General features: G+C 35.8%; 1 protein-coding gene across 1 annotated transcript in view; it reads left to right on the top strand.

The window, feature by feature from the left end:
• Positions 1–19,071, top strand: part of PIK3C2G (phosphatidylinositol-4-phosphate 3-kinase catalytic subunit type 2 gamma) — a 274,899-nt gene extending 255,828 nt beyond the window's left edge. The window contains exons 32-33 of the mRNA XM_059682311.1: positions 10,707–10,832; positions 18,669–19,071. Of these exons, the coding sequence (XP_059538294.1) occupies positions 10,707–10,832; positions 18,669–18,821 (279 nt within the window). The 3' untranslated portion in view covers positions 18,822–19,071. The remainder of the gene's footprint in view (positions 1–10,706; positions 10,833–18,668) is intronic.
• The last annotated feature ends 6,433 nt before the right edge of the window (positions 19,072–25,504 follow it).

A 25,504-nucleotide genomic window follows, 5' to 3' on the forward strand; every position in this document is an offset into this window, starting at 1 on the left:
AATCTGTAACTTCTCAACATAGTTTCTTGGCTCATTTCAAATTTTAACATTCTTATTTATTTTTTGAGCCTTTAGTATTTTCACATGCCAAAGTAATCAGACTAAAGAGTTGTGCTTAATTTTATTTTAATAGTAAAATGAAGTATTAAGCCTGCAGTTTTGTCACATTTGATATTAAGTTTGATGAAAAGAATTATCTTCTATGAAATCTTTGAAGCTTTGCTCTAAGAATTACTTCCCTCCTGCAAGATCACAAGCTGAAACAAGATTGCTGAAATGTTTTTCTTTTCAAAGCAGCAAAATATGATTTGTTCTAGTGAACAGAAGCTGACTAATGCAGTAATATAGAAGCTTGGTCAAGGTTTTTTAAACTAATATTTTTGTTTATATAACAAAAATATAAAAATCATTTAGATTTAAAATATTTTTAAATCTCTCTAGTATTTTCCCACATAGCCCACTTTAAAATGCTCTCTTGCATGGACTCACTCACCATGTCTGTCTCTGCATTACACTGCTGGCAATGTCTCTCCTAGTCTCTCTCCCAGTCTGTGTTAATTCTAGACTGTTTTCTTCTACCTGTTCCCGAAGGCTCTAAAAGTTATCAATAAGGATACTGGACTCTCTTCTGGTATTGAAAATGCTCACACTGTTAGAGTTTCTTACTCTGTAACAAAAGAGTAAGTTATTTTAAATGAAGAGCAAGTAATGTCAAGGAAAAAAGATAACACTTCAAATTGGGTGCTGTTAAATCTTTCATAAGACACAAAATGGGAGAAAACAGTTACTATAGGAAATTAACAGGAGAGAGAGAAGGAAAAGTAGAGTGAAACACAACCAGAGAACCTCAGGCTAAACACACACTCATATTAAAAATTTATTACATTTCATTTTTTACTTAGAAAATTTCTTACAATTTTGCTGTCTATGTGTAGCCGGGGGTTAGTTCCATGAACCATACTTGAAGAAACATTTACCAAATGGCTCTTTACTCCAAAAATGGTACCTTCCAGGCAGTGTGGGTTCTGGATTTGGCACCAAGTCCATTGTGGTGCTTGTTGAAGTACAACAGTGATACAATTTAGATTTGATGAAAATAAAGCCCCAATGATGGCAATATATGAATTTTTAAAATATATTTTATTGATTTTTTTTTTTTACAGAGAAGAAGAGAGAGGGATAGAGAGTTAGAAACATCAATGAGAGAGAAACATCGATCAGCTGCCTCCTGCACACCCCCTACTGTGGATGTGCCCGCAACCAAGGTACATGCCCTTGGCCAGAATCGAACCTGGGACCCTTGAGTCCACAGGCCGACGCTCTATCCACTGAGCCAAACCTGTTAGGGCAATATATGAATTTTGACATATCAAAATAACAATGTTTTGTGTTCCCTTTTAAAACTAACTTGGCTAAATTTTCTATCCCAGTTCTTTTCAATTATTGTTCCAGCCTAGATGCACTTCAATCTAAATAAATATTAATTTATTGCTGAATGGTTATTTTTAAGGGCAATAACAATTATCCCATGTATTCTAAGAATTTTTTTAAAAGGTGTTCTTCCAGAGTAAGCCCATTATGATATTTATTTCTCATTTCAAAGAATGTGATTCAAAAAATAAAAAAAGAAAAGAATATGATGCAAAGCAGTGTGGTAGTGAAGCATATCCAGGCCAGATATGAATATCTTGTTCTGTTTAATGTTTTGTTTTTTGTTTTTGTTTTACCAAGGAAACATTGCCTCTCAAAATTTACCAATTGTTTCTTAAATTGTCCTATAAACATCTGATCATTGATATGAACATGATACTTGATCTTTTACCAAGAGCCAACATCTTTAACTAGTCCTTTCTTCTTGAATTTTTCAACTCTCAGGATCTCCATGAAACTTCACCATTTATACTAGTATATTCCCTAAACCTCCTTGACAGGAGGCTTCCTTAGCTCTTATAAATTTAAACAGGATAATGTACATAATGACTAAATAAATTTTGGCTTCACACTTAGCCCTTTAACGTGAAGCTTTTTCTAGTATTCAGGACTTTAACTCTTCAAACTAATTTCCTACAAATTTCATTCCATCTTAAGACTTCAAATATTATATGAATTACTCCTAAATTTATATCTCTACTTTTCATAATTCTTTGAACTCAATTTACATATTTCCAATCCCCTGGTGACCTTTCAGACTCTCATATCTTGCAATCTTCTCAAACTCAACAATTCTAAATTGTAGTCTGTTACTTTACACTGAAGCCAGCTCTCACTCTGAACTATTAATTATTTCAAAAGTTGTTGCATCATCCTCAACAACCCCTAGTCAAAATTTTTCTATAATTATTTTCTGCACTTGATCTTAGCCAAAAGGCCATTATTTTCTATCCTTTGACTTACTTCATCATTATTCCTTTTGTTTTCCTGTTATTGTTATTATTGTCAAAATTCTATTCTGTATTCTCTAGTTCTTTGTCTATGAATTCTTTTTATTGGTTTCCATTATATTCCTTTCCTTATTTTCGACTTTTACTATTTTATTCTGCATAAGATATCCAAAAACTCGATTTTCATCAACATTTTCATCTAATTTATCAGAAATAAACTTTAAGGCTCTTCTTGAATTTCAGAGTCCTTAGCTTAATATTTAAGGTACTATACAATCTACCTATAACCTACCTTTTATATCCCCCTCTCAAACACATGTTATTCTAGCTGACCATGTCATACTTCTACTTACCTTCCATTTACCTTCTACATGCCACTCAACTTTCAGGCTCAGCTTAAACCTCTCATCCTCTCTGAAGTTCCCAGGTCACTCTTACTCCTGATGATTCTTTCCTCCCTTTGGTCTCTATCATCACATTTAATGTACATCCATTTGATATTCACTGCCTTATCTCAAATATTGAAACTTTTATTATCTTGGTTCATCCTGTAGTTTCAATTTTTGGGGAGTGGAGTGTCCTTTGGGTGTCAATTAGGTCATGTTGGTTGATTATGTTGGTCAAATCTTTTATAGCCTTACAATTTACTGTATTCTAGTTAGTCCTACAGATTATTAAGAGAGAGGTGTTAAGATATTCAACTATAATTGTGAATTTCTATAATATTGTATGAACATTTATGATTATTATGTACTCTTGATTAATTGGCCCTTTTACTGTTATAAAATGAACTTTTCTATTCATGATAGCATTTTTGCTCTTAAATATACTTTGTTGGATATTTATATAAATAATCCAGGTTTTTTTTTTTAATTATTTTTAGCATGGTATACCACTTTCATTCCTTTACTTTTAACCTTTTTTCTCTTTATATTAAAGTAAGTTTCTTATGCATATGAAATAGATAATAGATAGATGATAGAGAGTTAGGTAACTGTACAGTAGGTTGTAGCTAGCAATCTCTGGCACATGGATATATTGAACCTAAGCGAATGGCTGACCGACCAGCAAGTAGCTATGAAGTGCAATGACCACTAGGGGGCAGATTCTCAATGCACAGGCATGGAAACATAGAACAGACTGATGAATCTCAGAGGGAAGAGGGGAGGGTGGGAAGAGATTAACCAAAGATCTTATATGCAAACTAGAGGCCTGGTGCACACCAGTGGGGTCCCTTGGCCTGGCCTGCAGGGATCAGGTTGAAACTGGCTCTCCAACATCCCCCAAGAGGTCCGGGATTGCAAGAGGGGGCAGTCCAGGCCGAGAGCTGCCACCAGTGCACAAATCTGTGCACCAGGCCTCTAGTTATATATAACTTTTTAAAAGTTTTCCCAGGTGCTATAGTTAAGTTTTTAATATTCTGGATTTGCAGAGTCAGTTTTCCAGACACAAAAGAAGAACTTGGCATTCCATGTTGTTGTTTTTTCCCTAAGTTTTGTCTTCTTTGTGTTTTATTGTTTCAGGTTTTTCAATTGTTTTTAAACTTGTTAGATACATTTTATCATTCCAGGCCCTCATAACTCAGTCCTGATTATCTGATACTCAGGTTATTGAAACCTGTACACCATATACCTATATCTTTATTTAAATCATGATATCCCTGGTTAGGAAGGAAATATCAAGGCATATATTTGAGGCACATAAAACTCATATATTTTAATTCTGAATTACTAGTTTCTGCATTTTTACAATCCATTTTCTTACCCTAATATCAAGGATAACATCAAATCTTTTGGTATATCATGTTATTTGCAATTCCTCAGTGATGGCTAACAAAACATAATCTGTCCCTTTTGTTTGTACAATTTTCTCAGCACTTGAGAATAGGAGGTGAGTTAGTAGATTTGCAATCACTTAAAGCAGTTCAGTGCAACTGTGAAAAACTTTAATTACCAGCTAACTCATAAACAACTCTTCAGATTGCCTATTGAATAGATTGTAAAAAAAATAAATGAGGTTTAAAGCCTTACTTCTTACATGCTATTAAGACTACAAAATGGAAACACCAAATTTCACAAAATACTTAATAACAAAGTCTGGAGGTCTAATTAGAATTCTGAATTTTTAGAAGCCATTCAATATGTATATATTGAGTCAGAAATGGAATTCTATCTACTATACTGATTTCTGTCTAGTTATTAACTATATCATTATTTAATATATATATCTATATCAAGATGATTTACATATGTCAAGATGATCGTGAAAATATGTTTGTTAGTTCTTTGAGGGCAGACACTATTTCAGTTACTTTTCTATGTCTTTTTGATGCCCTCCAAAGTGCTAGACACGTGGTATTTTTATTTTTAAATTGATTATTTAAAATTATTAGAAATCACCTAATGAGGACTAGAGTTCTGTTAAAGACTTAAATTGGTGTGAAATGAAGCAGAAGACTACCCCAATTTAATTCATGAGGACTTAAAATTATCCCACTCTCTATTAAGTAAAACATAGTGAAAGATGAGATTTCTTTAACGAAAGCACACAACAAACCATGTTTCACAAGGACTTTTATTTTACAGGTGTACTTTTATTGTACATTGGCATTTTATTTTTTTAAAAACCCTCTTCATGATGGAAAGTCTGAGTTTAGAAATTACAATTTGGCAGGCACACAGAAGAGGAAAATGTTTTTTATTGTGTTGTTTTGTTTTTGGCATAGACCTTAGGTTTTTATAGCCTATCATATTTTAATCATCATTAGTTGATTTCTACCAAAGCTTATATTATCCTATGACTGAAAACTTTTACGTTAAAAAAAAAAAACTTGATGGAAAACTCTCATAAATTATTCATCAAAAAGATAACTTGCCCTAACTGGTTTGGCTCAGTGAATAGAGCGTCGGCCTGTCGACTAAAGGGTCCCAGGTTCAATTCCGATCAAGGGCATGTACCACAGTTGCAGGCCATGGCACTGGACAGGTGCTTGCAGAGGCAACCAATCAACCAATCGATGTGTTTCTCTCACATCGATGTTTCTCTCACATCGATGTTTCTCTCATATCGGTGTTTCTCTCTGTCTTTCCCTCTCTCTTCCACTCTCTCTAAAAATCAATGGGGAAAAAATATCCTCAGGTGAGGATTAAAAAAAAAAGATAACATATTAAATGCAATTAAGTTTTGAATTAATCTATAGAAATTTCCAAAGTGTCTGTTATTTTTAAACCACTATCTTTATCACATTCCTGATAAAATTTGATCTAGAAGGCCTTTCTATCTGAATCTGACAGTTTCCTTTAGCATCTTTTTGTAGAGTCAATATAAGGTAGTGGTGAAGAGCATGGAGGTCTTATAGGAAAAACCTTTTCAATAAAATAAATATAGTAATACTAGCTTAAGCAATATTTAAAGGGAATGTTTTAAATTAAGTATATATTCATTATGTGGTAGCTATTATTATTACTATGTATGAAAAACTATCTTCCTCATACAGTCATATAAAAATACTGAAGGGTTGCTCTCATACCTTACAATGGGAGATGGTTTTATTTGCTTTCTAAATAAAGTTCATATAGGGTTTTGTTTTTATACCAACAGGCTACTGTTTACTTTTATTTTTCCCTATTTTGGTAAATTAACTATGCTTTCAACATGCTTTCATTCACTGAGGGTGAAATTAGGGTAGAAGGTAACCAATGGGGCAAAGTTCAAGAAAAATGTGGGGGAGGGAGGCAAGAATTCCTAATCTCATAAGGAAGATAACACACATAGAACTATTCTTAATACATATAAAATGATAAATATTTTAACATAAAATCTAGAACATATAGAATTCAAAGTTATTATGAACAATAAAATAAAGTTTACAGGACCTTACACTCTCTTCTGAGCACAGTAAGAACACTAGCCAGAGTTCTGGGAGAAAGTAGTGGTGTTGCTTGACTTCAATCCACCATGAGTAAGAAAGTCCTCTGAGTGACACAGCAACTTCTCATTGTTTAGACTGAGGATCAAACTAAGAACTCTGTATCCCTAAGCCTTATGACTCTTGAAATCAAAGTGCTAAGTCTTTGTGAAGGTCTCAAAAAGCAACAGTAAGATATCCTAGGGTGAGACATTTAGATAAGGGGGTGTTATTTAATCATTTTAAAGTAAAATTTAATTTACATAAACATAATAGTAAAGGAAGAAATAAGAAGTATTAATGAGAAGATAGTGATTTTTAAAATGAATTATCGCCTTAACTGGTTTGTCTCAGTGGATAGAGCATCGGCCTGCGGACTCAAGGGTCCCAGGTTCGATTCCGGTCAAGGGCATGTACCTTGGTTGCGGGCATATCCCCAGTGGGGAGTGTGCAGGAGGAGCTGATCGATGTTTCTCTCTCATCGATGTTTCTAACTCTCTATCCCTCTCCCTTCTTCTCTGTAAAAAATCAATAAAATACATTTTTTAAAAAATGAATTATCTGAGATCTTTAAGGAACAGAATATGGTACCAGTAAAAAGAGAAAAAAAATAATAGTGTTGATAAGACAACTGCTTTGAAAAAAGAGTCTTTTAGAGACTTGAGAAATCAATGCCTGCATTTAAATCTGCTAATGACAGACTAATCCAGTGATGGCGAACCTATGACACGGGTGTCAGAGGTGACATGCGAACTCATTTTTTTTGGTTGATTTTTCTTTGTTAAATGTCATTAAAATATATAAAATAAATATCAAAAATATAAATCTTTGTTTTACTATGGTTGCAAATATCAAAAAATTTCTATATGTGACATGGCACCAAAGTTAGGGTTTTTCAAAATGCTGACACGCTGAGCTCAAAAGGTTCACCATCACTGGACTAATCCCACTGTTCAGATCTAATGCACCCATGTCTTTAATTGAAACCTACGCTGTTCTATTATTCTATAAACTTCAGGATATTCAAGAATCTTGTCAAGGACACTAACTTAGAAATAAAAGCCAAAAGCTTGAGTTGTTAAATGCTTGGGAAAGGTTCATACACAAAAGATTTTTCTCCTTCTGTAATTGGGAGTTTATTTCAAACAGTTGGGAATCCTTGATTGTTTTGAGCAGTAAAGTGACATGATCAAACCAGCTCTACAGGAAGGTTAAATGCAACAGTGACGAACAAAATGAATGAAGGAAAACTAGGGCATCAAAAGTATTTAAAATCCAGTTATAATAAGCTAGGGAGTAAAGGTCTGTGGTGGCAGGTGAACTGGGGCACAAAGGGAAGATATTGATCTTGATACATACTTGGATTTGAAAATCAAAGGGAGGCCCCAGCAAAGAGAAATAATATCCTTTAATAAAATTTTAACAAGTTGGAAAAAAAATCTGCTTTGGAGGGGTGAGAAAGAATAGAAAATAGATTTTGACTAGAGCTTATATAAGAGTACCAAGAAGACATTCAGGAGGAAACATTCACAGTTCACTATGCTGGGATGCTAAGAATGAATGAGAGATTTCTTTGGGGGAATCACCTGCATTGGTGGTTCTCAATTGGAGTCAGTTTTGCCCCTCAGATGACAGCACTGACTGTCTGGAGACATTTTTGGTTATCCTAACCGGGAGAATAGTATGGCTGGATTCCAGTAAATGTTTCAAGGTGTTGTTAAAACACCTGGAATGCTACCTACTAGATGCCAGTAGCAGAACAACCCCCATCACAGAGACTTAAAAGCATGATCTATCCCTGGCTAGTGTGCTCAATGGTTGAGCATCGACCTATGAAGGAAGATTCCCGGTAGGGGCACATGCCCGGGTTGTGGACTCTATCCCCATTAGGGGGTGTGTAGGAAGCTGCCAATCAACGATTCTCTCTCATCATTGATGTTTCTGACTTTCTCTCCCTCTCCCTTCCTCCCTGAAATGAATAAAAATATATTTAAAAATAAAAAGAATTATCTAGCCTCAAATATCAGTAGTGTCAAAGTTGAACGCTTTCACACCCTCTCATAAACATCATAGTACATTAGGGATATCTTGACCAATCAGTACATATTGTATATTTGTGTTTAATTTATAGAAAACAAAAGTAGTATCAAATATTTATTGTCTTACTCTAATTTAGGCACTGTCCTTACATTGAATGGTTTATTTTATTTAATGTTTTAAATATGAGATAGGTATCATCTTTATCCTCATTTAACAGGTTAGGAAACTGACCCACTAAAAAGTTAAGATACCTGTCAAAAGTCACATAGTTGGCAAGTTGGGGGGCCCAGATTGAAATGAATAAGTCCATTTCCAGAACCATGATTCTAATCACTAAGTTGGAGCATGCAGTGATTATAGATATAGTAAAAATCAAGCCCTACTGCACATAAGAAAGATATGTATAAAGGATCTATCTGGTTTTGCTCAATGGATAGAGAGTTGGTCTGTGGACTGAAGGGTCCCAGATTTTATTCTGGTCAAGGGCACATGCCCAGGTTGCGGGCTTGATTCACAGTAGGGGGTGTGCAGGAGTCAGCCAATCAATGATTCTCTCTCATCATTGATGTTTCTATCTCTCCCTCTCCCTCTCCCTTCCTCTCTGAAACCAAAAATATTTTTAAAAAGAAATACATAGAACAAAATACTTTACTCCATTCATTCTTCACACACACACACACACACACACATCAATCCTCTCAAATATTAGCAACCTCTTCCTGTGTCACTGATACATTTCAGAGTGCCTCCTCTGAGGAGAATGTTTTAAGTGGGGAAAGATACCTTGAGCTCCATCTAAAGCACCAGTTTTGATAGTCTTCGTATTTTGCCTTATAGGTCCAGATGTATTTTATATAATTTGTGAATAATAAAGGTCCAAACTTTTCCAATAATATAATTTTACCTTGTAAATTAGAACTAAATAAAAGTTAGCCCTGTAATAACGTATATCATATTTTCTTACTTCCCAATATGCTTTTTCAAGTGACAAAGAAAGATACAGAATTAAAGCTAAAGAGTTTGGAGGTGGCACTGAATGTTCACATGTAAATGTCTGTGATTCAGAGCAATAAAACGTACTGTTGAATATTATCAGTTTTATAGAATGTAGTCAAAATAAGCACTTAATTTCTCAAGGTTGATGTTTAAATCCTCCTTTTTAAATTATATGAGTATTTCTTATTTTATTAAACCATACATTCAGAGTTTTAGTACTATTGACTCTCCATTTGGTCAAGATTACAAAGATAGTACCCATTTTTTTGAAACATGGTAGTTTCTAACATTTTGAAATAGTGGACTCACTCCTTAAATGATACATCCTATATAATTAAAGGCTAATATGCAAAATTGACCTAACGGCAGAATGACCGGTCGCTATGACGTGCACTCAGCACCAGGGGCAGACACTCACCACAGGAGCTGCCCCCTGGTGGTCAGTGTGCTCCCACAAGGGAAAGCGTGGCTCAGTCAGAAGCCCTGAGCTGGGTTCACGGCTGGCAAGCGCAGCGGCAGTGGTGGGAGCCTCTCCCACCTCTGGCAGGTGGACATCGCCTGAGGGCTCCTGGACTGCAAGAGGGCACAGGTTGGGTTGAGGGACTCCACGTGCATGAATTTTGGTCTCTAGTTAAAAAATAAAGAAAGGAAATATGGAAAATAAGAAAGGGAGAAATTTTGCAGCCAGTATGAGGGAGGGAGTAGGGTAGGGGGCAGTGGTTAGAAATAATGGGAAGAAAGGATCCAGAGATCCACCCATTTGCCATCATTGCTCAGGCTACAACTTAGGCTACTTTGGGGGCTCCATACAACACAATTTAAAAAGGATTAGCCAATATATTTTAGGAGAGTTTAGAGAATAAAATTATCATAACCATCTTATAAGTATATTAAAGTTATAGGTCTAATAGATATTATAATTAAATTCTGCTTTAAAATTTAATATCATAATATACATGTCATAAAATGCTACATCTTATTTTATGTGTTACACTTGAATTTATTGATTTTCAAGTGGTATACAGTATCCTGAGGCACTTAGTTATTGTCTCAGCCTGGGACTTATATTCATTTCTTGACCATTTATGTCAAAATGCAAATTTAGTTTTTACTGCAAAAAATGAATTATATTTAGTGGGCTTTTAAATATAGTTCTCTGACACAACACTTAATTTAAGATGGACAATTTTACTCTTTTAAACTGCACCTGAAATTATTTCTGAACAATAATATATTTCTTTTTTATTGTTTCCTTATTTTCTGATAAACAGAGTGATGGTAATAAATCTCGACCTTGCCTTTGGTCTAGATATTTAGTAGCTATGTGTTTGTTTTCTTTGATAGCAACATGCATTAATATTTATGACCATTTTCTTTTGCAGCATCTCCCAGATGGCTCCGCGCCCAGCGCACATGTTGAATTTTATCTTTTACCATATCCCAGTGAAGTCCGTAGGAGGAAAACAAAATCTGTTCCAAAATGTACCGACCCCACTTACAATGAAATTGTAAGTATGATTCATCTCTTGTTCTGTCCTTTTGTATATTTCTTACCATTTTTCAGCCTAACAACCAAATATGGAAAACTTGCAGTAATTGGCAGCATTATTACATGAACAGTAGACATTTCCCCAAAAATAGCCACTGTGTGCTGATCACTGTTCTAGAGCTTATGGGAACAGTCAAATACTGATACTGCTTTCAAAGTGCTCATGCACCAATTTTCAAACTGTGGCTAGACTCCGGTAAGAGCCTAAGACTATGTAATATTTATTGCACATGCTAATATTATCCCTCACTCCATCTAATTGTACCTAATGGTCTTATCATAGTCTAACCTATATATAAAGACACATTTCAAAAAATCACATTTGAAAAAAAAACAAAACAAAAAATATGTAAGTGCAAAATACAAATTAAATTACAGTTAATTTATACTAGATATAACTATTTCATCTGTATTATACAATTTGAACATCCAAAGCCCTACTTTTATCTAAGGCAAATCCTACATTTTTTCTCTTGATTCCATCTTTCCCATTTCTTTGTACCTCGCTCAGTTGATCATTTGCTCTTCTTAAGCTGTCTCATCCATTAAATCCTTGTTCAGAAATCTTTAGAAAACAAAACAAACTCAACTCAATGTTTCTAAAGCATCCCATTTTTCCTATCCTCCATGTCATCTCCAAACTTTTACAGAATTAACTCACATTGCCTGCACTCACTTCATCACTTCCTTTTCACCCTTTAATCCTTTGCAATGCGGATTCTGACTTTAATTGATGCTGCTTAATCCATTGAGCCCTCCGGCTCTCTTCTCCTGAAGTTACACAGCAACCCTGTTGGCTATGCCCCTCTTCCTGCCACCTCCCTTTTGTTTCTTGCGTTTAACCTTTTCTTAACCCTTCTATCTTCTCTAACCACTCCCTCATTTGTCTTCATTTACATTCTTCCTCTTAAAATAGTGTCGTTTGTTGGAGTTGTATCATCTGTCTACCCTTATCTCTTCTCAATATTTATTTTCTCAGATTATGTTGCATTCCACAAAGTTTCATTTATCACCTATATTTAGATTGCATCTGAATCTATTCTTCAAGCCCTGGCTTCTCTCCTAACCATTTGACCTGCACTTCTGCCTGATCACTGGGGAGCTCCATTTCAATGCCTCCTAGCCACTTTTTAAAAATATATATATTTTTTTATTGATTTCAGGGAGGAAGGGAGAGGGAGAGAGAGACAGGAATATCAGTGATGGAGAGAATAATTGACCAGCTGTCTCCTGCATGCCTCACACTGGGGATTGAGCCCGCAACCCAGGCGTGTGTCCTTGATCAGACTCTATCCACTGAGCCAAATCACCTAGGCCTCCTAGCCACTTTAAAATCTGGCTTACCTCCTCTGTTTACCATCTCAAAAGATACCTTCCAATGACATCTTGACATCTCTCTGTCTCACTCACATGTCCAAAGAGTCACCAAGTTTTGTCAGTTCTACTTGTGCAGCTTCCTGCCTCTTAAATCTATCACCTCCTCTCTGTACCATTACCTTTCTTTGTTTGAGGTTCTTATAACTTTGGCTACTATATAGCCTTCTATCGGACTCCTATCTTGTGTTTTTTTTTATTAAATCTTTCATATTTCTACCTAAAATGTCTTTCAAAAACTGGTCATATTTATTAATCTCCTGTTTACATTTTTTCAAAGATCCCTTACTGCCTACTGTATAATGTCAAAAATTCTAAACATGACTTTCATAGCCCTTAAAACTTGCCTCGGTAAATTTCCTAAGTTGTCTCTTGGAGCAATATCATCCTCATAAGCTTTTTAAATTTTATTTTGGGATACTTATAGATTTATGGGCAGTTGGAAGAAATAATACAGAAAGAATTCAAATACTCTTTAACCACTAACCCCCAAATGGTAACATCTTTCCTAACTATAGTATAGTATCACAGCCAGGAAATTGACATTAATTCAATCCGCTGATCTTATTCGGATTTCACCAGTTTTACATGTGCTCTTGTGTATGTGTGTGTGTGCTCAGTTCTACACATTTTTATCACATGCATAGATTTGTGTGACCACCAATACAGGCAAGGTACAGAACAGTTCCATTACAAAATTCCTGGTGCTACCCTATTGTGTCCGGATTGTATTTCCTCCCTCCAATACAACCTCTCAAACCACTGGCAACTACATACTACCCTGTTCTCCAGGTTATAAACCTGTTGTTTATAACATTCTATAAATGGGATCATTCAGCTTGGAACATTTTGAGATGCGCTTTTTTTACTCATTTTTATTTCATAGAGATGCATCCAAGCAGCTGCATGTATCAATAGTTCATTCATTTTCACTGCTGAGTGGTAGTCACAGTGCAGAGGTAGAACAGTTTTTTAACTGTTCACACATGAAAGGACATCTGGGTCTTTTCCAGCTTGGGGTTATTGCAAACAAAGTTACTGTGTATTAGTGGATAGGTTTTTGTGTGAGCATAAGTTGTTAATGGGGTATCTAGTAATGTCATATTTAGTTTTCTAGGAAGCCGCCATACTCTTTATCTGTACCATTTTACACTCCCACCAACAGTGCAGGAAACTTTGTCTTTATCAGCATCTGGTGTTATCACTATTTTTTATTTGAGTTTAATGGGTATGGAGTGATATGTCCTTGTGGTCTTAATTTTCATGTACATAATGACAAATGATGTTCAAGTTCTACTCATGTGCTTATTTACCATCTGTATATCCACTTTGGGGAAAAGTCTTTGCTCATTTTTAACCGACAGCTTGCATTTTACTGTGAAGTTTTGAGAGTTCTTCATACATTCCTGATACTAGTTCTCCATCAGATATTTGGTTTACAAATATTTCCCCTATTCTGGAGCTAGTCTTTCCATCCTTTTCGCATGGTCTTTCATAGAGTAAAAGCTTTTTGAAAAAATAAGGTCCAATTTATCCATTTTTCTTTTTATAGATTGGGCATTTAATATCAAGTCTAAGAATTTCTCACTTGGCAATAACTCTTACAGATTTTCTTCTATATATTTTTCTAATGTTTTATAGTTTTACATTTTATATTAAGTACATTATCTATTTTGAGTTAATTTTTTAAATAAAGTGTGAATTAGGTGGGGATTTCTGTTTTTTTGTCTATGAATGCCAATACCTCTGACACCTTTTGTCGGGAGGCAGTGCTTCCTTTATTGAATGTCTTTTGCACCTTTGTCAATAATCGTGTGCTGATGCCCTTTATTGTCCCATACTTAGCCATATTCTCCAGTCACATCAGGCAGCTTGTATCCCCTAAATGGTCCCTAAGACTTCGGGATGAAGCTCCTGCAGCATTCACCCCCTCTATCTTTCACTGCTGCCTTTGAGACGTACCCCAAATGTTTTAACTTCTCCCCTGCTTTGCTTCCTGAGTGCTATTATTACTTATTCCATTAGCCACTCAACCACGGCTGGGATTTCTCAAACTGCCAAAGCCCTGCACTGTTCTGGGAAGTGGAAGAGAATGACCTCGCTCTCCTTTTTGTATAAATCTCTTATGAGGAATACAAAGCATTTATTACGTTGCATCACCAATGTCTTACAAAGTTTTTTCATGAAAATATCTCTTCCCACTTTTATTCATAGCCCTCTCCCTCCCTAAGACCCAACCCTGAGAGAGGCTGGGTCAGGGACATTGCCAAGTGTCTCTTTAGTACCCACCCATCAGATACCAAAGCTTGCACACAGAGCCATGCTTGTCTACTTGACACTTCCCAGAGTGGGTCTTAATAGGCTTTGCCAGCAGTCTCCCTGAAAAGCCCCATCTTATACAAATCCCAATGGTAGACATGACTGCGCTCAAGGTGGGGCAGGACCAGTGGTAGGAATGCTCGGAACTGCATTGCAGTTTTTAAGAAGCAGAGCTGGGATTCTGGCTCAAAGCCTTTGCTCTTTTCATTCTATTACCTTTGGCATTGGGTTAAAGCCATCATTGTTTTTTAATGATTCAATAGAAATACAGATTCTATCTTACAATGAATTTATCTTATTATAATCCATGTATTTTTTACATTGTGTTCCTTTCTTTGATATTATCCTATTGTAAAGCAAAAGGGGGAATTAGAAAGGACAGAGCAGAAACAATCTGTGGTTTACATACCTTAAAATATCTTTTAGAACATGTATGAATGCCTAGCATAACACTGGGTACATGGTACACTCAATAAGCAATAGCAATGGCTATTGTTAACCTGTATGGTCTGCAAACTTGCTATTCAGAACATGATGGAAATTTTCCTTGTAAATACAGACGTTGAGGCCCTGAGGTCAAACATTTGACCAAAGCCACACAACTAGATTTTAGGTTCCAAACTTCTTGATTCCAAAGTCTATATTGTCCCCTGAACTATGCTTTGTTATCCCTCCCTCTCTCCACCCACAGAGTTCTGTTCTCAGTGGTTTTGAACTCTCTTTCATCATCCTGCCTCCTCACTCCTCTTCCCACCAGCACTAGATGCACTTCCATTTCCATATTATTGTTCTTCCATTGCAAATTAAAATTCACTTTAGAACTATTCACTAGACCCTGGTGTCAAATATGACACAGTGAATGCTTGTATATAAATCAATAGACATTAATTATCTCAAACATCATTTTTCTACTTGGTATAACAATTTCAAACCCACAAATTCAATATTTGTCAGTAGGCAATGAAGATTTGGCTCATGCCTATGGGTAAAAAAGTACCAGAAAGTGAAATCAAAAGAGCTGTGCAATTTGGGTCTGTTTATGTGATGGCAGAATACATATAAAATCATTTGATGAAAATGCTTCAAAGAATATAATCATTTGTTTACTTCTCTAGCATTACTCACTAATTACTCATTGCATGAAAAGAATGCATGATTTTTTAAAACAATGTTGTGGGTGCAGTTAAAAAATTAACAGACATATGTCATCTAGGCTGTGCAATGACTGCATGCCTATAAAACTCCAGTCACTTTTTAAAAAAATTATTCATAATGAAGCAAAGAGGGAAAATCCATAAAATAATATAAATGTTGGAGTTTAAATGTTTGTATTTTAACTAGGAAGGCAATTAATTTTGAGGGTCACATCTTGAGACTTTCAGCTTGCTAAATGCCTGGGAGACTCAAATCTCTCTTGAAGTGTTTTCTTCAGTCAACTAATGCAAAATTCCAAGAACACTGCTCTTTCTTGTGTATTTGATGGATCTTTTTCAGCTATAATTTATTAGTGTTTAATAGTTACCAAGTTTTGTGTTCATTATCTCATTTATTCTTCCCCACAACATTAAAAGGTAAATATTATTATCACCATTATGCAAATAAGAAAACATAATTGACAACAGATTCATGTAAATATGAATAATAGATATGCTTCTTTTACAGTTACATCATTAGGGCCTATTTATATCATTCACAGAGTTCTTAAGCCAGACTTTTCTAAAGGCCTAAGGCTTAGTTATTCTATTTTTTGACTTCATATATCTTGATGGCCCCTTCATCTATTTCTCTATGAGAGAAGAGATGGGTTCATGCAGGCACTGACAGCAGACCCTGAGCTACAGATGAATGATTACTCTGACACAGGTTTCTATGAAAGAGAGGGCTAAGGGACTGCCTGGCTAAAGGAACCACGCAGCCCCATTCACCTGCCTCCTTAGCCTTTTTTTTAAAATATATTTTATTGATTTTTTTTTATAGAGAGGAAGGGAGAGAGATAGAGAGTTAGAAACATCAATGAGAGAGAAACAGCGATCAGCTGCCTTCTGCCCACCCCCCACTGGGGATATGCCCACAGCCAAGGCACATGCCCTTGACCAGACTCAAACCCAGGACCCTTCAGTCCGCAGGCCAGCGCTCTATCCACTGAGCCAAACCAGTCAGGAGGCCTCCTTAGCCTTTTATTGCAGTAATAACTTGAACTAAAATTAACTATTAGATACTTTCCATAAGGTAAGCGTCCTTGAGAAGACACAGGTATCTGTAGTGTCTTTAAAACAAGGATGTTTAAGGAATAAACATAAATATTCTAGAAAAACACCTAGGGGCTTGGACTTGTTTGGAAAAGTCAAGGCAGGGTCTACCGTGTTTATCAAGGTCCCCCTAGAGGCCTCCCACCTTTCAGAGAATCCTCCTTACAGACTTTCCAGCCAAGTCCTTTGCTTCCCCACAGGTTCATCTGCTGAAAGTGTTGTGGAAGGAAAATGGACACCAGTTTAGACAGTTCAAAATAGCCACTACAGAGAGAGGGTGAAGGAACTTACTCTGAAGTCCTGGAAAAGAACAAATCCAGGAGGAGAGAGTGGTTCTGAGAGTCCATGTTGGGCATCCATTGCAGTTAAAAAAAGATTAACTACAGTGGTGCGGTTTTGGGGATTTTTTAAGGCAGCCTATACAATTCTTTATTATCCCAGGGAGCTCAATGAACAAAATGGAATTATTTGAATAAGCAGTCCAAGGCAAACTGAAAAGACACTCTCCTGTCTGGAAAGTGAGTATGATTCTAGAAGAAGACGTAGGCAGGAGCTGTCTGTCACATGAAGCAGGGTAGACAGGGCTAACATATCATGTTGAATCTCACATTCTTCATTGAATTATTATTTACTTGACAAGTGAATCATTGTTCAGAGCAGTTAGCAAATTTTGAACAGAATTTCATTGATAACTTAACAGTTTCATAAATTGTAGGCAAATTACAGTATGACGGACCAGAAACTACATCCACACATACCGAGGAAGCTTCCCAATTGACTCAAAGGACTTCTCCAAAGTTGTTTCCTCTGCTTCTTTTTTGTATATATAGAGAACACTTTTTTTCTGTCTTGTAGCTTGTTTATAAAAAGCAAGCAAGTTTGAAGCAGCATACAAAACTGATTTTCTAAATGTATTCTAAGGAGTTTCCCTGGGAACCACGTTGTATTTACACACAGCTCCCCCCCCCCCACCCCCATCTCATGATGCATAATTAATTTCTTAAAAATGAGAGTACTACACTTTTAGCTGCTTTGCCACTGCAGGCACCCAGTGGTAATGCCTATGACTTACTTACTTCCTGGATATTATAAAACACAGTTAAACATATCCCTTTCAAAAAATGGTTACATTTCTAGTAAGTGAACAAGAGCAAGACAGAAAACTGTATATACAACTTAAATACAGTTCAGATTCATAAAAAGTGATTATTTATAGAAAACAAAAAGAGCAGCTGAATGTTGACTGCAATTATCTCCCAATGGCAAAAATATAAGTATTTTCTTTCTTTCTTTGTTCTTTTTTTGTTTTGTTGATATTTTATTTAATGAGCACATATTTTCATAATTAAAAATAAAGCAATTTTAAATAAATGATAGTAACCACAGAGTGACTTCTTCGCATGTAGAAAGAAATGTTGCTGCACTGCATTAAAGTAACACAAAGAAATCATGGAAACTGGTCTGCTTTCCTCATTAGCCTTCAACAAAGAAAGATAGTGTTCAAGTTCCCATGTTGCACAGAAAATTCAAGGACAGTTAAAGGTGAAGTGTATTTAAATTTCTTTCCAGAGAATAATTTACCGTTTTATTAAATTTGGGATGGACCATTATTAATAAAATCAGAGTATAGTCTAAGCTTCTTCTAAAAATAATCTTTCATTAAACTTCATTATGTTAGCCAAACCTTTAGCTTTTCAAAATTAGAGTTAGAAATGAAGGATTCTAACAACATCAACCTATCCATGCCAAGGTACAAAATATTAGGATCTAAATGTTTTTATTAAAAGCAATATTTTTTAAAGATTCATTTCGCATATCTGAGTTATATTTTCATTACTCTTCTACCTTTTCAGGTGGTATATGATGAAGTCACAGAGCTCCAAGGACATGTCTTAATGCTAATTGTGAAGAGCAAAGCCACATTTGTGGGAGCAATTAACATCCAACTTTGTAATGTCCCACTCAATGAAGAAAAATGGTACCCACTAGGAAACAGTATAATTTGACCATTGCTGTGACCATATGCATTATTCATTAATTGCTTGTATTTCTATCACATGAGTAGGATATTTTTGTTGTCAAAAATAGTGTAGCGTACTAAGGACACAAGAAAAAGAAATCAGAATCAGTCCTTTATAGTTAGTTATTCTCTAACTGTAGTTCACTGTTTTCTTAGAATCCTTTCTCATTAAAGAGAAAGTCAATTGCTTGTATAAAATTCAGTATGTAAAATAATAAAAAGACATTTAATTTAAATACATTTGTTAAATCGAAAGTACATTCACGCTTTCTTTTAATTGTGCACTTACAGTTAAAAGTAATATAGTATTTTTTAAGAAACACAGCCAAATAAATCTCATCAATTAATCAAGACATAATTATGTCTGCAATAAATTTCTCACATTTGAATTCAATATATGTATACCTACCTAACCACTCATGATCATAGGTATTGATAGACTCCAGCAGAATGTTATATTATTTTCTATTAGGAAAACAAAGCATAAATGCTGGATCTACTTAAATACAATTCTTGGCAAAAACTTCTTTGTCGTTTTTTACCCTTTTCCACAGCAGTCAATTCATCATCACTGGACTTCACCCACCCAGAGGCATGATCACATTTTAAACTTCATTATCCCCTAAATCCAAGATCTCAAACTCTGAAACTCTCCCCTTGATCAAACCTATTTTCTTTGCACATCCATTATTTTCCTTTCTTCTGAACCTACCTTTATACTAACTATGATCTGAATAAACAACCCTACTGATTTAACTTACAAGTTCAATGTATAATTCAAAGCACTATGCCACATTCTTTATGAGAATTAAATACGACTTTTTAAAAATCCATGTTATTTAGATTACTAAAAAATATCTTAAACCCTTGCTTTATTCAGTGTTTTAGTGTGTTTGAATTTAAAAAGTAACTTAAGCTTTTATTGATCATCTACATAACCATATAAACATGTAAAAGAGAAACTAGGCCACCAACTTACACCATACACAAAAATAAACTCAAAATGGATAAAGGACTTAAACTTAAGACGGAAAACCATAAAAATCTTAGCGGAATCCACAGGCAACAAAATCTCAGACATATGCCGAAACAATATCTACACTGATACAGCTCCTAGGGCAATGGAAACTAAAGAGAAAATAAACAAATGGGACTACATCAAAATAAAAAGCTTCTGCACAGCAAAAGAAACCGTCAACAAAACAACAAGAAAGCCCACTGCACGGGAGAACATATTTGCCAATGTTATCTCTGATAAGGGTTTAATCTCCAACATTTGCAGGGAACTCATACAACTTAAAGGAAGGAAGATAAACAACCCAATTAAAATACCAGCAAAGACAATTCACCACAGCTAAGATTTGGAAACAGCCTAAGTGCCCATCAGCAGATGTGTAGATTAAAAAACTGTGGTACATCTACACAATGGAATACTACACTACTATAAAAAGGAAGAAACTCTTACCATTTGCAACAGCATGGATGGACCTGGAGAGCATTATGCTAAGTGAAATAAGTCCGTCAGAGAAAGATAAATAGCACATGATCTTACTCATTTGTGGAATATAATGAACAACATAAACTGATGAACAAAAACAGATCCAGAGACACCGAAGCATTGATCAGACCATCAAACCTCAGAGGGATGGTAGGGAAGGGCGGGGGTAAGGGGGAGGGATCAACCAAAGGACTTATATGCATGTATATAAGCCTAACCAATGGACACAGACACCATGGGGTGAGGGCATGAGCAGGAGGTAGGGAGGGGGGCGAAGGGGGGATAAGGACACATATGTAATACCTTACTCAATAAATAAACTTAAGAGCCCACTTGGATATCTAATATCTCAAACTCAGAATGTCCAAAATGAAACTCCTGATTTTCCCCCAAAACCGGTTCTAAAGAGCAAAAATATTGAAGTCATCGTTGATTCCCTACACCCCCTTCAGTATAATTCAATCCAGCAAGAACTCTTGTTGGCTCTACCTTCCAAATACATCCCAATTACAACCACTTATCACTCTCCATTGCAACCTTTCTGTATACTAGTAACCTCTCTGTATACCACAATTGCCTTCTACAGTCTCTTTGTTTCTGTGTTTACCCTGGCCCCCCTCATAGTCTATTCTCAACACAGCAATTAGAACGATCATGTCATTCTTCTGCTCAAAACTCTGCAGGAGCTTCTAATCTCAAAGTAGAATCCCAAACCTTTAAAATAACCTGAAAGGTCCAATGTGATTTGGCCTCCCATCAGCTACCTCTCTGATTTGAACTCCTATTATATCCTCTTGCTTTCAAAAAAATGTGCTTTTGCCCCATATATTCACTTGCCTAATTCTTTCATCTCTTTCAAGTCTTGATTAAATATTTCGATTGCTCTTAGGCCTACCATGACCACTTTATATAGTATTTTAACCTGCCTCAGATACATTCTGCTCTCCCCCTTTTTAAGAGGCATTTATCAAGTTTGAAAATTTTATAAACTCACGTATTAATTTGGTTTATTATTTAAGTTTTATCTCTTTTCACTAGACCATAGATCCCAAGGTTATAGGGAAAGTACCGCCTAAAAATACAACCAAAAGATCCTTTCCTGGTGCCCTCACCAAAGGGAATCCTGCCTCCCCCAGTTGTGACTCTAAGCCACACCCAAGACCCTCATTTTAGACCACAAGTGAGGACTTGATAACATATGGGGGAAATTCCAGTGCCTAAAGCAATCGCCCAGCTATAACATAACTGTCACAAATTAGGATATCTTTTATTTCCTAGCACAGAATCCTGTATGCTTTCAATACATTTTAGTTAAACAGATTAAACCTAACCAAAGCTTTTTCATCAGAAAGAATGTTAGGGGCGATATAACATCGATACAGAAGTTTCAATGAGCCAAGACACACGCTATAGACTTTAAGCTTTGGTAAGCATGGCCATGTGGATTTATTGACCTTGGTGGACTGTAATGGCCTAGATTGAATCAAATGACTGATTTTCATCATTAAAGGTTTAAAAACCTTAGGCATGAGTGAGTACTGGTAACATAGGATATAGTCCTTGGAAAAAAAAGTAGACTCTAAGGAAAAGACAAACTTTTTTTCTTAAATAAGCTTTTTAAGAATTGGGTGATAAAAGAACACTGGCTGCTTTCTTTAATGAATTTCTCAGCCAGATCTCAAACTACTAGGCCAGAAATTAAAACAGCAGCTGAATTCAGATTGTGCTACAAACTCTAGTGAAGTGGTAGCTTAAAATTCTTAGCTCCAGACACAGGTATACCTGCCTACTATATCAGCTTCCCAAACTTGTGTTCGTGTGTGTGCGCATGCACACACACTGTTTTGAAGGACTTTACCGTGAGAGAGTACTAGAAAAGATAAGACCAAACCTGAATTCATGTGTCATGTCCATAGATTGAAGTCACCTCAACAACAGTCTCAAGGAGGCTCTGCATGTGATAACTAAAGAAATTCTGATTATTGGAGCTCAGAGACTTAAATCATGACTGCTACCCTAGGAGAAAGGTAGATTTGATTAATATTTAAATCAAAAGAAATAGAGACTCTTTTTGTAAAGAGACTATGTCTTCTTCCTAGGCTGAGGTCAAAAAAGAACTGGCTGAGATTATTAAATGTCCCCAATCTGAGAAAGCAGTTTTAAAGGTCTGTGACCATCAGGCTCTGGCTCTGAGTTCCTGGCTTACCCCAGGAATCAAGAAGAAACTGGATTAGTTTGAAAAGGAGCTAACTCCCTACTATCTGAACAAGGATAGTGGAAGCAGGAAAATAAAATAGAATATGTCAAACTGAGTAGCAATGAGAAAGACATTTCCTTAGAAGAAATATTGATATCTTAAAACATAGGCTGGGCAGATCTGAAGGGGAAATAATATGCGAAGAGCTAAGAGAGAAAACTACAAGATTTAAAAGTTGATACACTCAAGTCCAACTTCTCTTGGAGAAGGTAATAGAAAAGAACAGTGCATTTCAGTTGTTAATGATTCACAAAGGAAAACTGGTATCTAAAAAAAAAACCCTATCAAATAAAAAGAGTAAATGCCTTGGAAAGCAAATATAGTGATATCTCAGAGAGACCTAAGATCAGAAATTTTAAAAATGATCCTTCTTAAAACAGTAGCAGTCTTAAGAATCATCCCTTAAAAACTGGAACAGAGTGATTAAGTGGTTAAGAAAATCAAGTCAGATTCAAGAGGAAAATCCAGGAAGATAAGTGTAAAGGACTCAAAGAATTATTGCATGTGTTTCAAAAGGACAGAATTACTGCCAAGGGGATGCTCTGAAGAACTATATCTAGAAAATTTATGGAACTGATATTCTATGAGGAAATAAAGCAAAGAGGGGACTTACTTATTAAAGGGAAATCAGACAAGGTGATTAGAGATTAAGGCTTGGTTTGGATCAGGTGTTGGTTTGATTGGAACATTATATTTTAGGTGGAAATATTCTACTCAAGATGATCAAGATAGTCAAGACTTGTTTAAACAAGAAATGTGTAACAAACATGGAACTCACTGACTTTATCTCTCTCAAACAAAACTCAGAGAAGAAAGTTAGAATAACAATTGTCTGCACCAGGGAGCAAAGGGAAAAGTAAAAAAGGTATACAGGTCTAAGAAACCATGTTATTCCTATGTGAGCTAGAGAAAAGATGACTATAAAAAGCTAAATAAAAGGTTATAGACCCAGCTGAAATTATCTGAAAAGAAAATAGAAACAATAAAAGGCAAGGAATAACAAAGGTGTTCCCCACGTCTTCAGAAAAAGACTTTAACTAAATAAAATACTATTAAAGATTTCTGAAATTTAAGAACTGGGAAAAGAAAGTGGGTTTTTTTGTGTTTGTTTTAAAAAAAAACAAAACATGCTTTATTGATTTTTCACAGAGAGGAAGGAAGAGGGATAGAGAATTAGAAACATTGATGAGAGAGAAACTTAGATCAGCTGCCTCCTGCACACCCCGCACTGGGGATGTGCCCGCAACCAAGGTCCATGCCCTTGACCGGGATCGAACCTGGGACCTTGCAGTCCGCAGGCTGAGGCTCTATCCACTGAGCCAAACCAGTTAGGGCAAGAAAGTGTTTTGAAGACCAGATGGCAAGAATACTAATCTTCACCAGACTCCTAATGTTCACAGACATCAACTGGAGCTTCAGGTAAGGGACCTGCTGCCAGTGATCCTCCAGCTGAAACAAATGTGGTGATAGGGGTGAAAACTCCACCTTGGGACAAAGGAGACAACTGGAAGAGCTCCCAATGACCAAGGCTGGGACAAGTTGGGCTAGTAGTATTAAACTACCATCTAAACTACAAAATAATTATCTATGAGTTCATATTGATGCAAATAACTGGGTAAATAAATAAATAAATAGGGGAAAAACACAAATCTCCAATGCAGAATAATTCCAAATAATTTACATAGATGTTGGGCATCTAGAAGATGGAACATAGCTATTTGCTCTTTAGGTGTAGACTGGACATAGTGACTTCATTCCAAAGAGTATGTTATGGAAATTGGGGGGTGGAGGGCGGGAAGAGTTACTTTACATGTAGAAACTTGACAAATACTATGTCAGTCAAGTAATGAAAGTCAATATCAAAAGTGAAGTCATGTTGCTAGTATGTGCCTTTGATAAGATTTGATGAAAATGGCATTTTATGGGGGGGATGAGGACACATTTGTAATACCTTAGCTAATAATAATAAAAATAAATAAATAAATAAATAAATAAATAAATAAATAAATGCATGTGATTGTTTCAAAAAAAAGAAAATGGCATTTTACCACTAAGGTCTTTCTTTCAAAAACTCATAGCTCCAGTTGAATCATGAAGAAAACATCACTCAAATCCCAAGTTGACTTAAATTCTACCAAATGCTTGTCTAGATCTTCTCAAAACTGTCAAACTCATCAAAAAACAAAGAGTATCTGAAGGGAACTGTCACAGCAAGGAAGAGCCTCAGGAGACATGACTATTAAATGTAATGTGTGTTCTAGATGGGAACTGGAACAGAAAAAGGGAAATTGGAGAAAACTTGAATAAAGTATGGACTTTAGTTAAAAATAATGTATCAAGATTGGTTCATTAATTGTAACAAACGCAGCATACTAATATTAGATGTTAATATTTGTGGAGCATGGCATCTGCAAAAATGGTGGAGTAGGGAACTCCAAAGGCCCATTCCGCCACAAAAAATAAACTGTCAGAACTTTATTGTAACTTTAAAAAAAGAATTAAATTTTACAGCACCAAAATACTGCTTAATCAAGAAAACAGGTGAATTTTAATAACAGAGCCTTGTGGCATTTAACTGACCCAGGCCCCATCCCCTGCTCCCCAGTTTGGTGACACCCTTAAAGGCAATAGCCCATCTGCCTGACATAGATTCCTAATATGGAAGGAAGTAGAATAGACCTTATTCTAAGAGAATGTTGGTTGTTTGTTTTGACTTGTCTGCTGTTTCCTGAAGGACAAACTCAAAGGGCTCGTGTTTATTTCACTTAACTCAGAGCTCTCCCATTGTTGAGGTGGCTACTCAGGGAGCATTTATTCAAAGCATGTAAGGTGCCCAGCCGGTGTGAGCATCAACCTATGAACCAGGAGGTCAGAGTTCAATCCCCAGTGTGGGGCAGCTGATCAATGATTTTCT

This window comes from Myotis daubentonii, chromosome 2, assembly GCF_963259705.1.
Source record: "Myotis daubentonii chromosome 2, mMyoDau2.1, whole genome shotgun sequence".
Lineage (NCBI taxonomy): Eukaryota > Metazoa > Chordata > Mammalia > Chiroptera > Vespertilionidae > Myotis > Myotis daubentonii.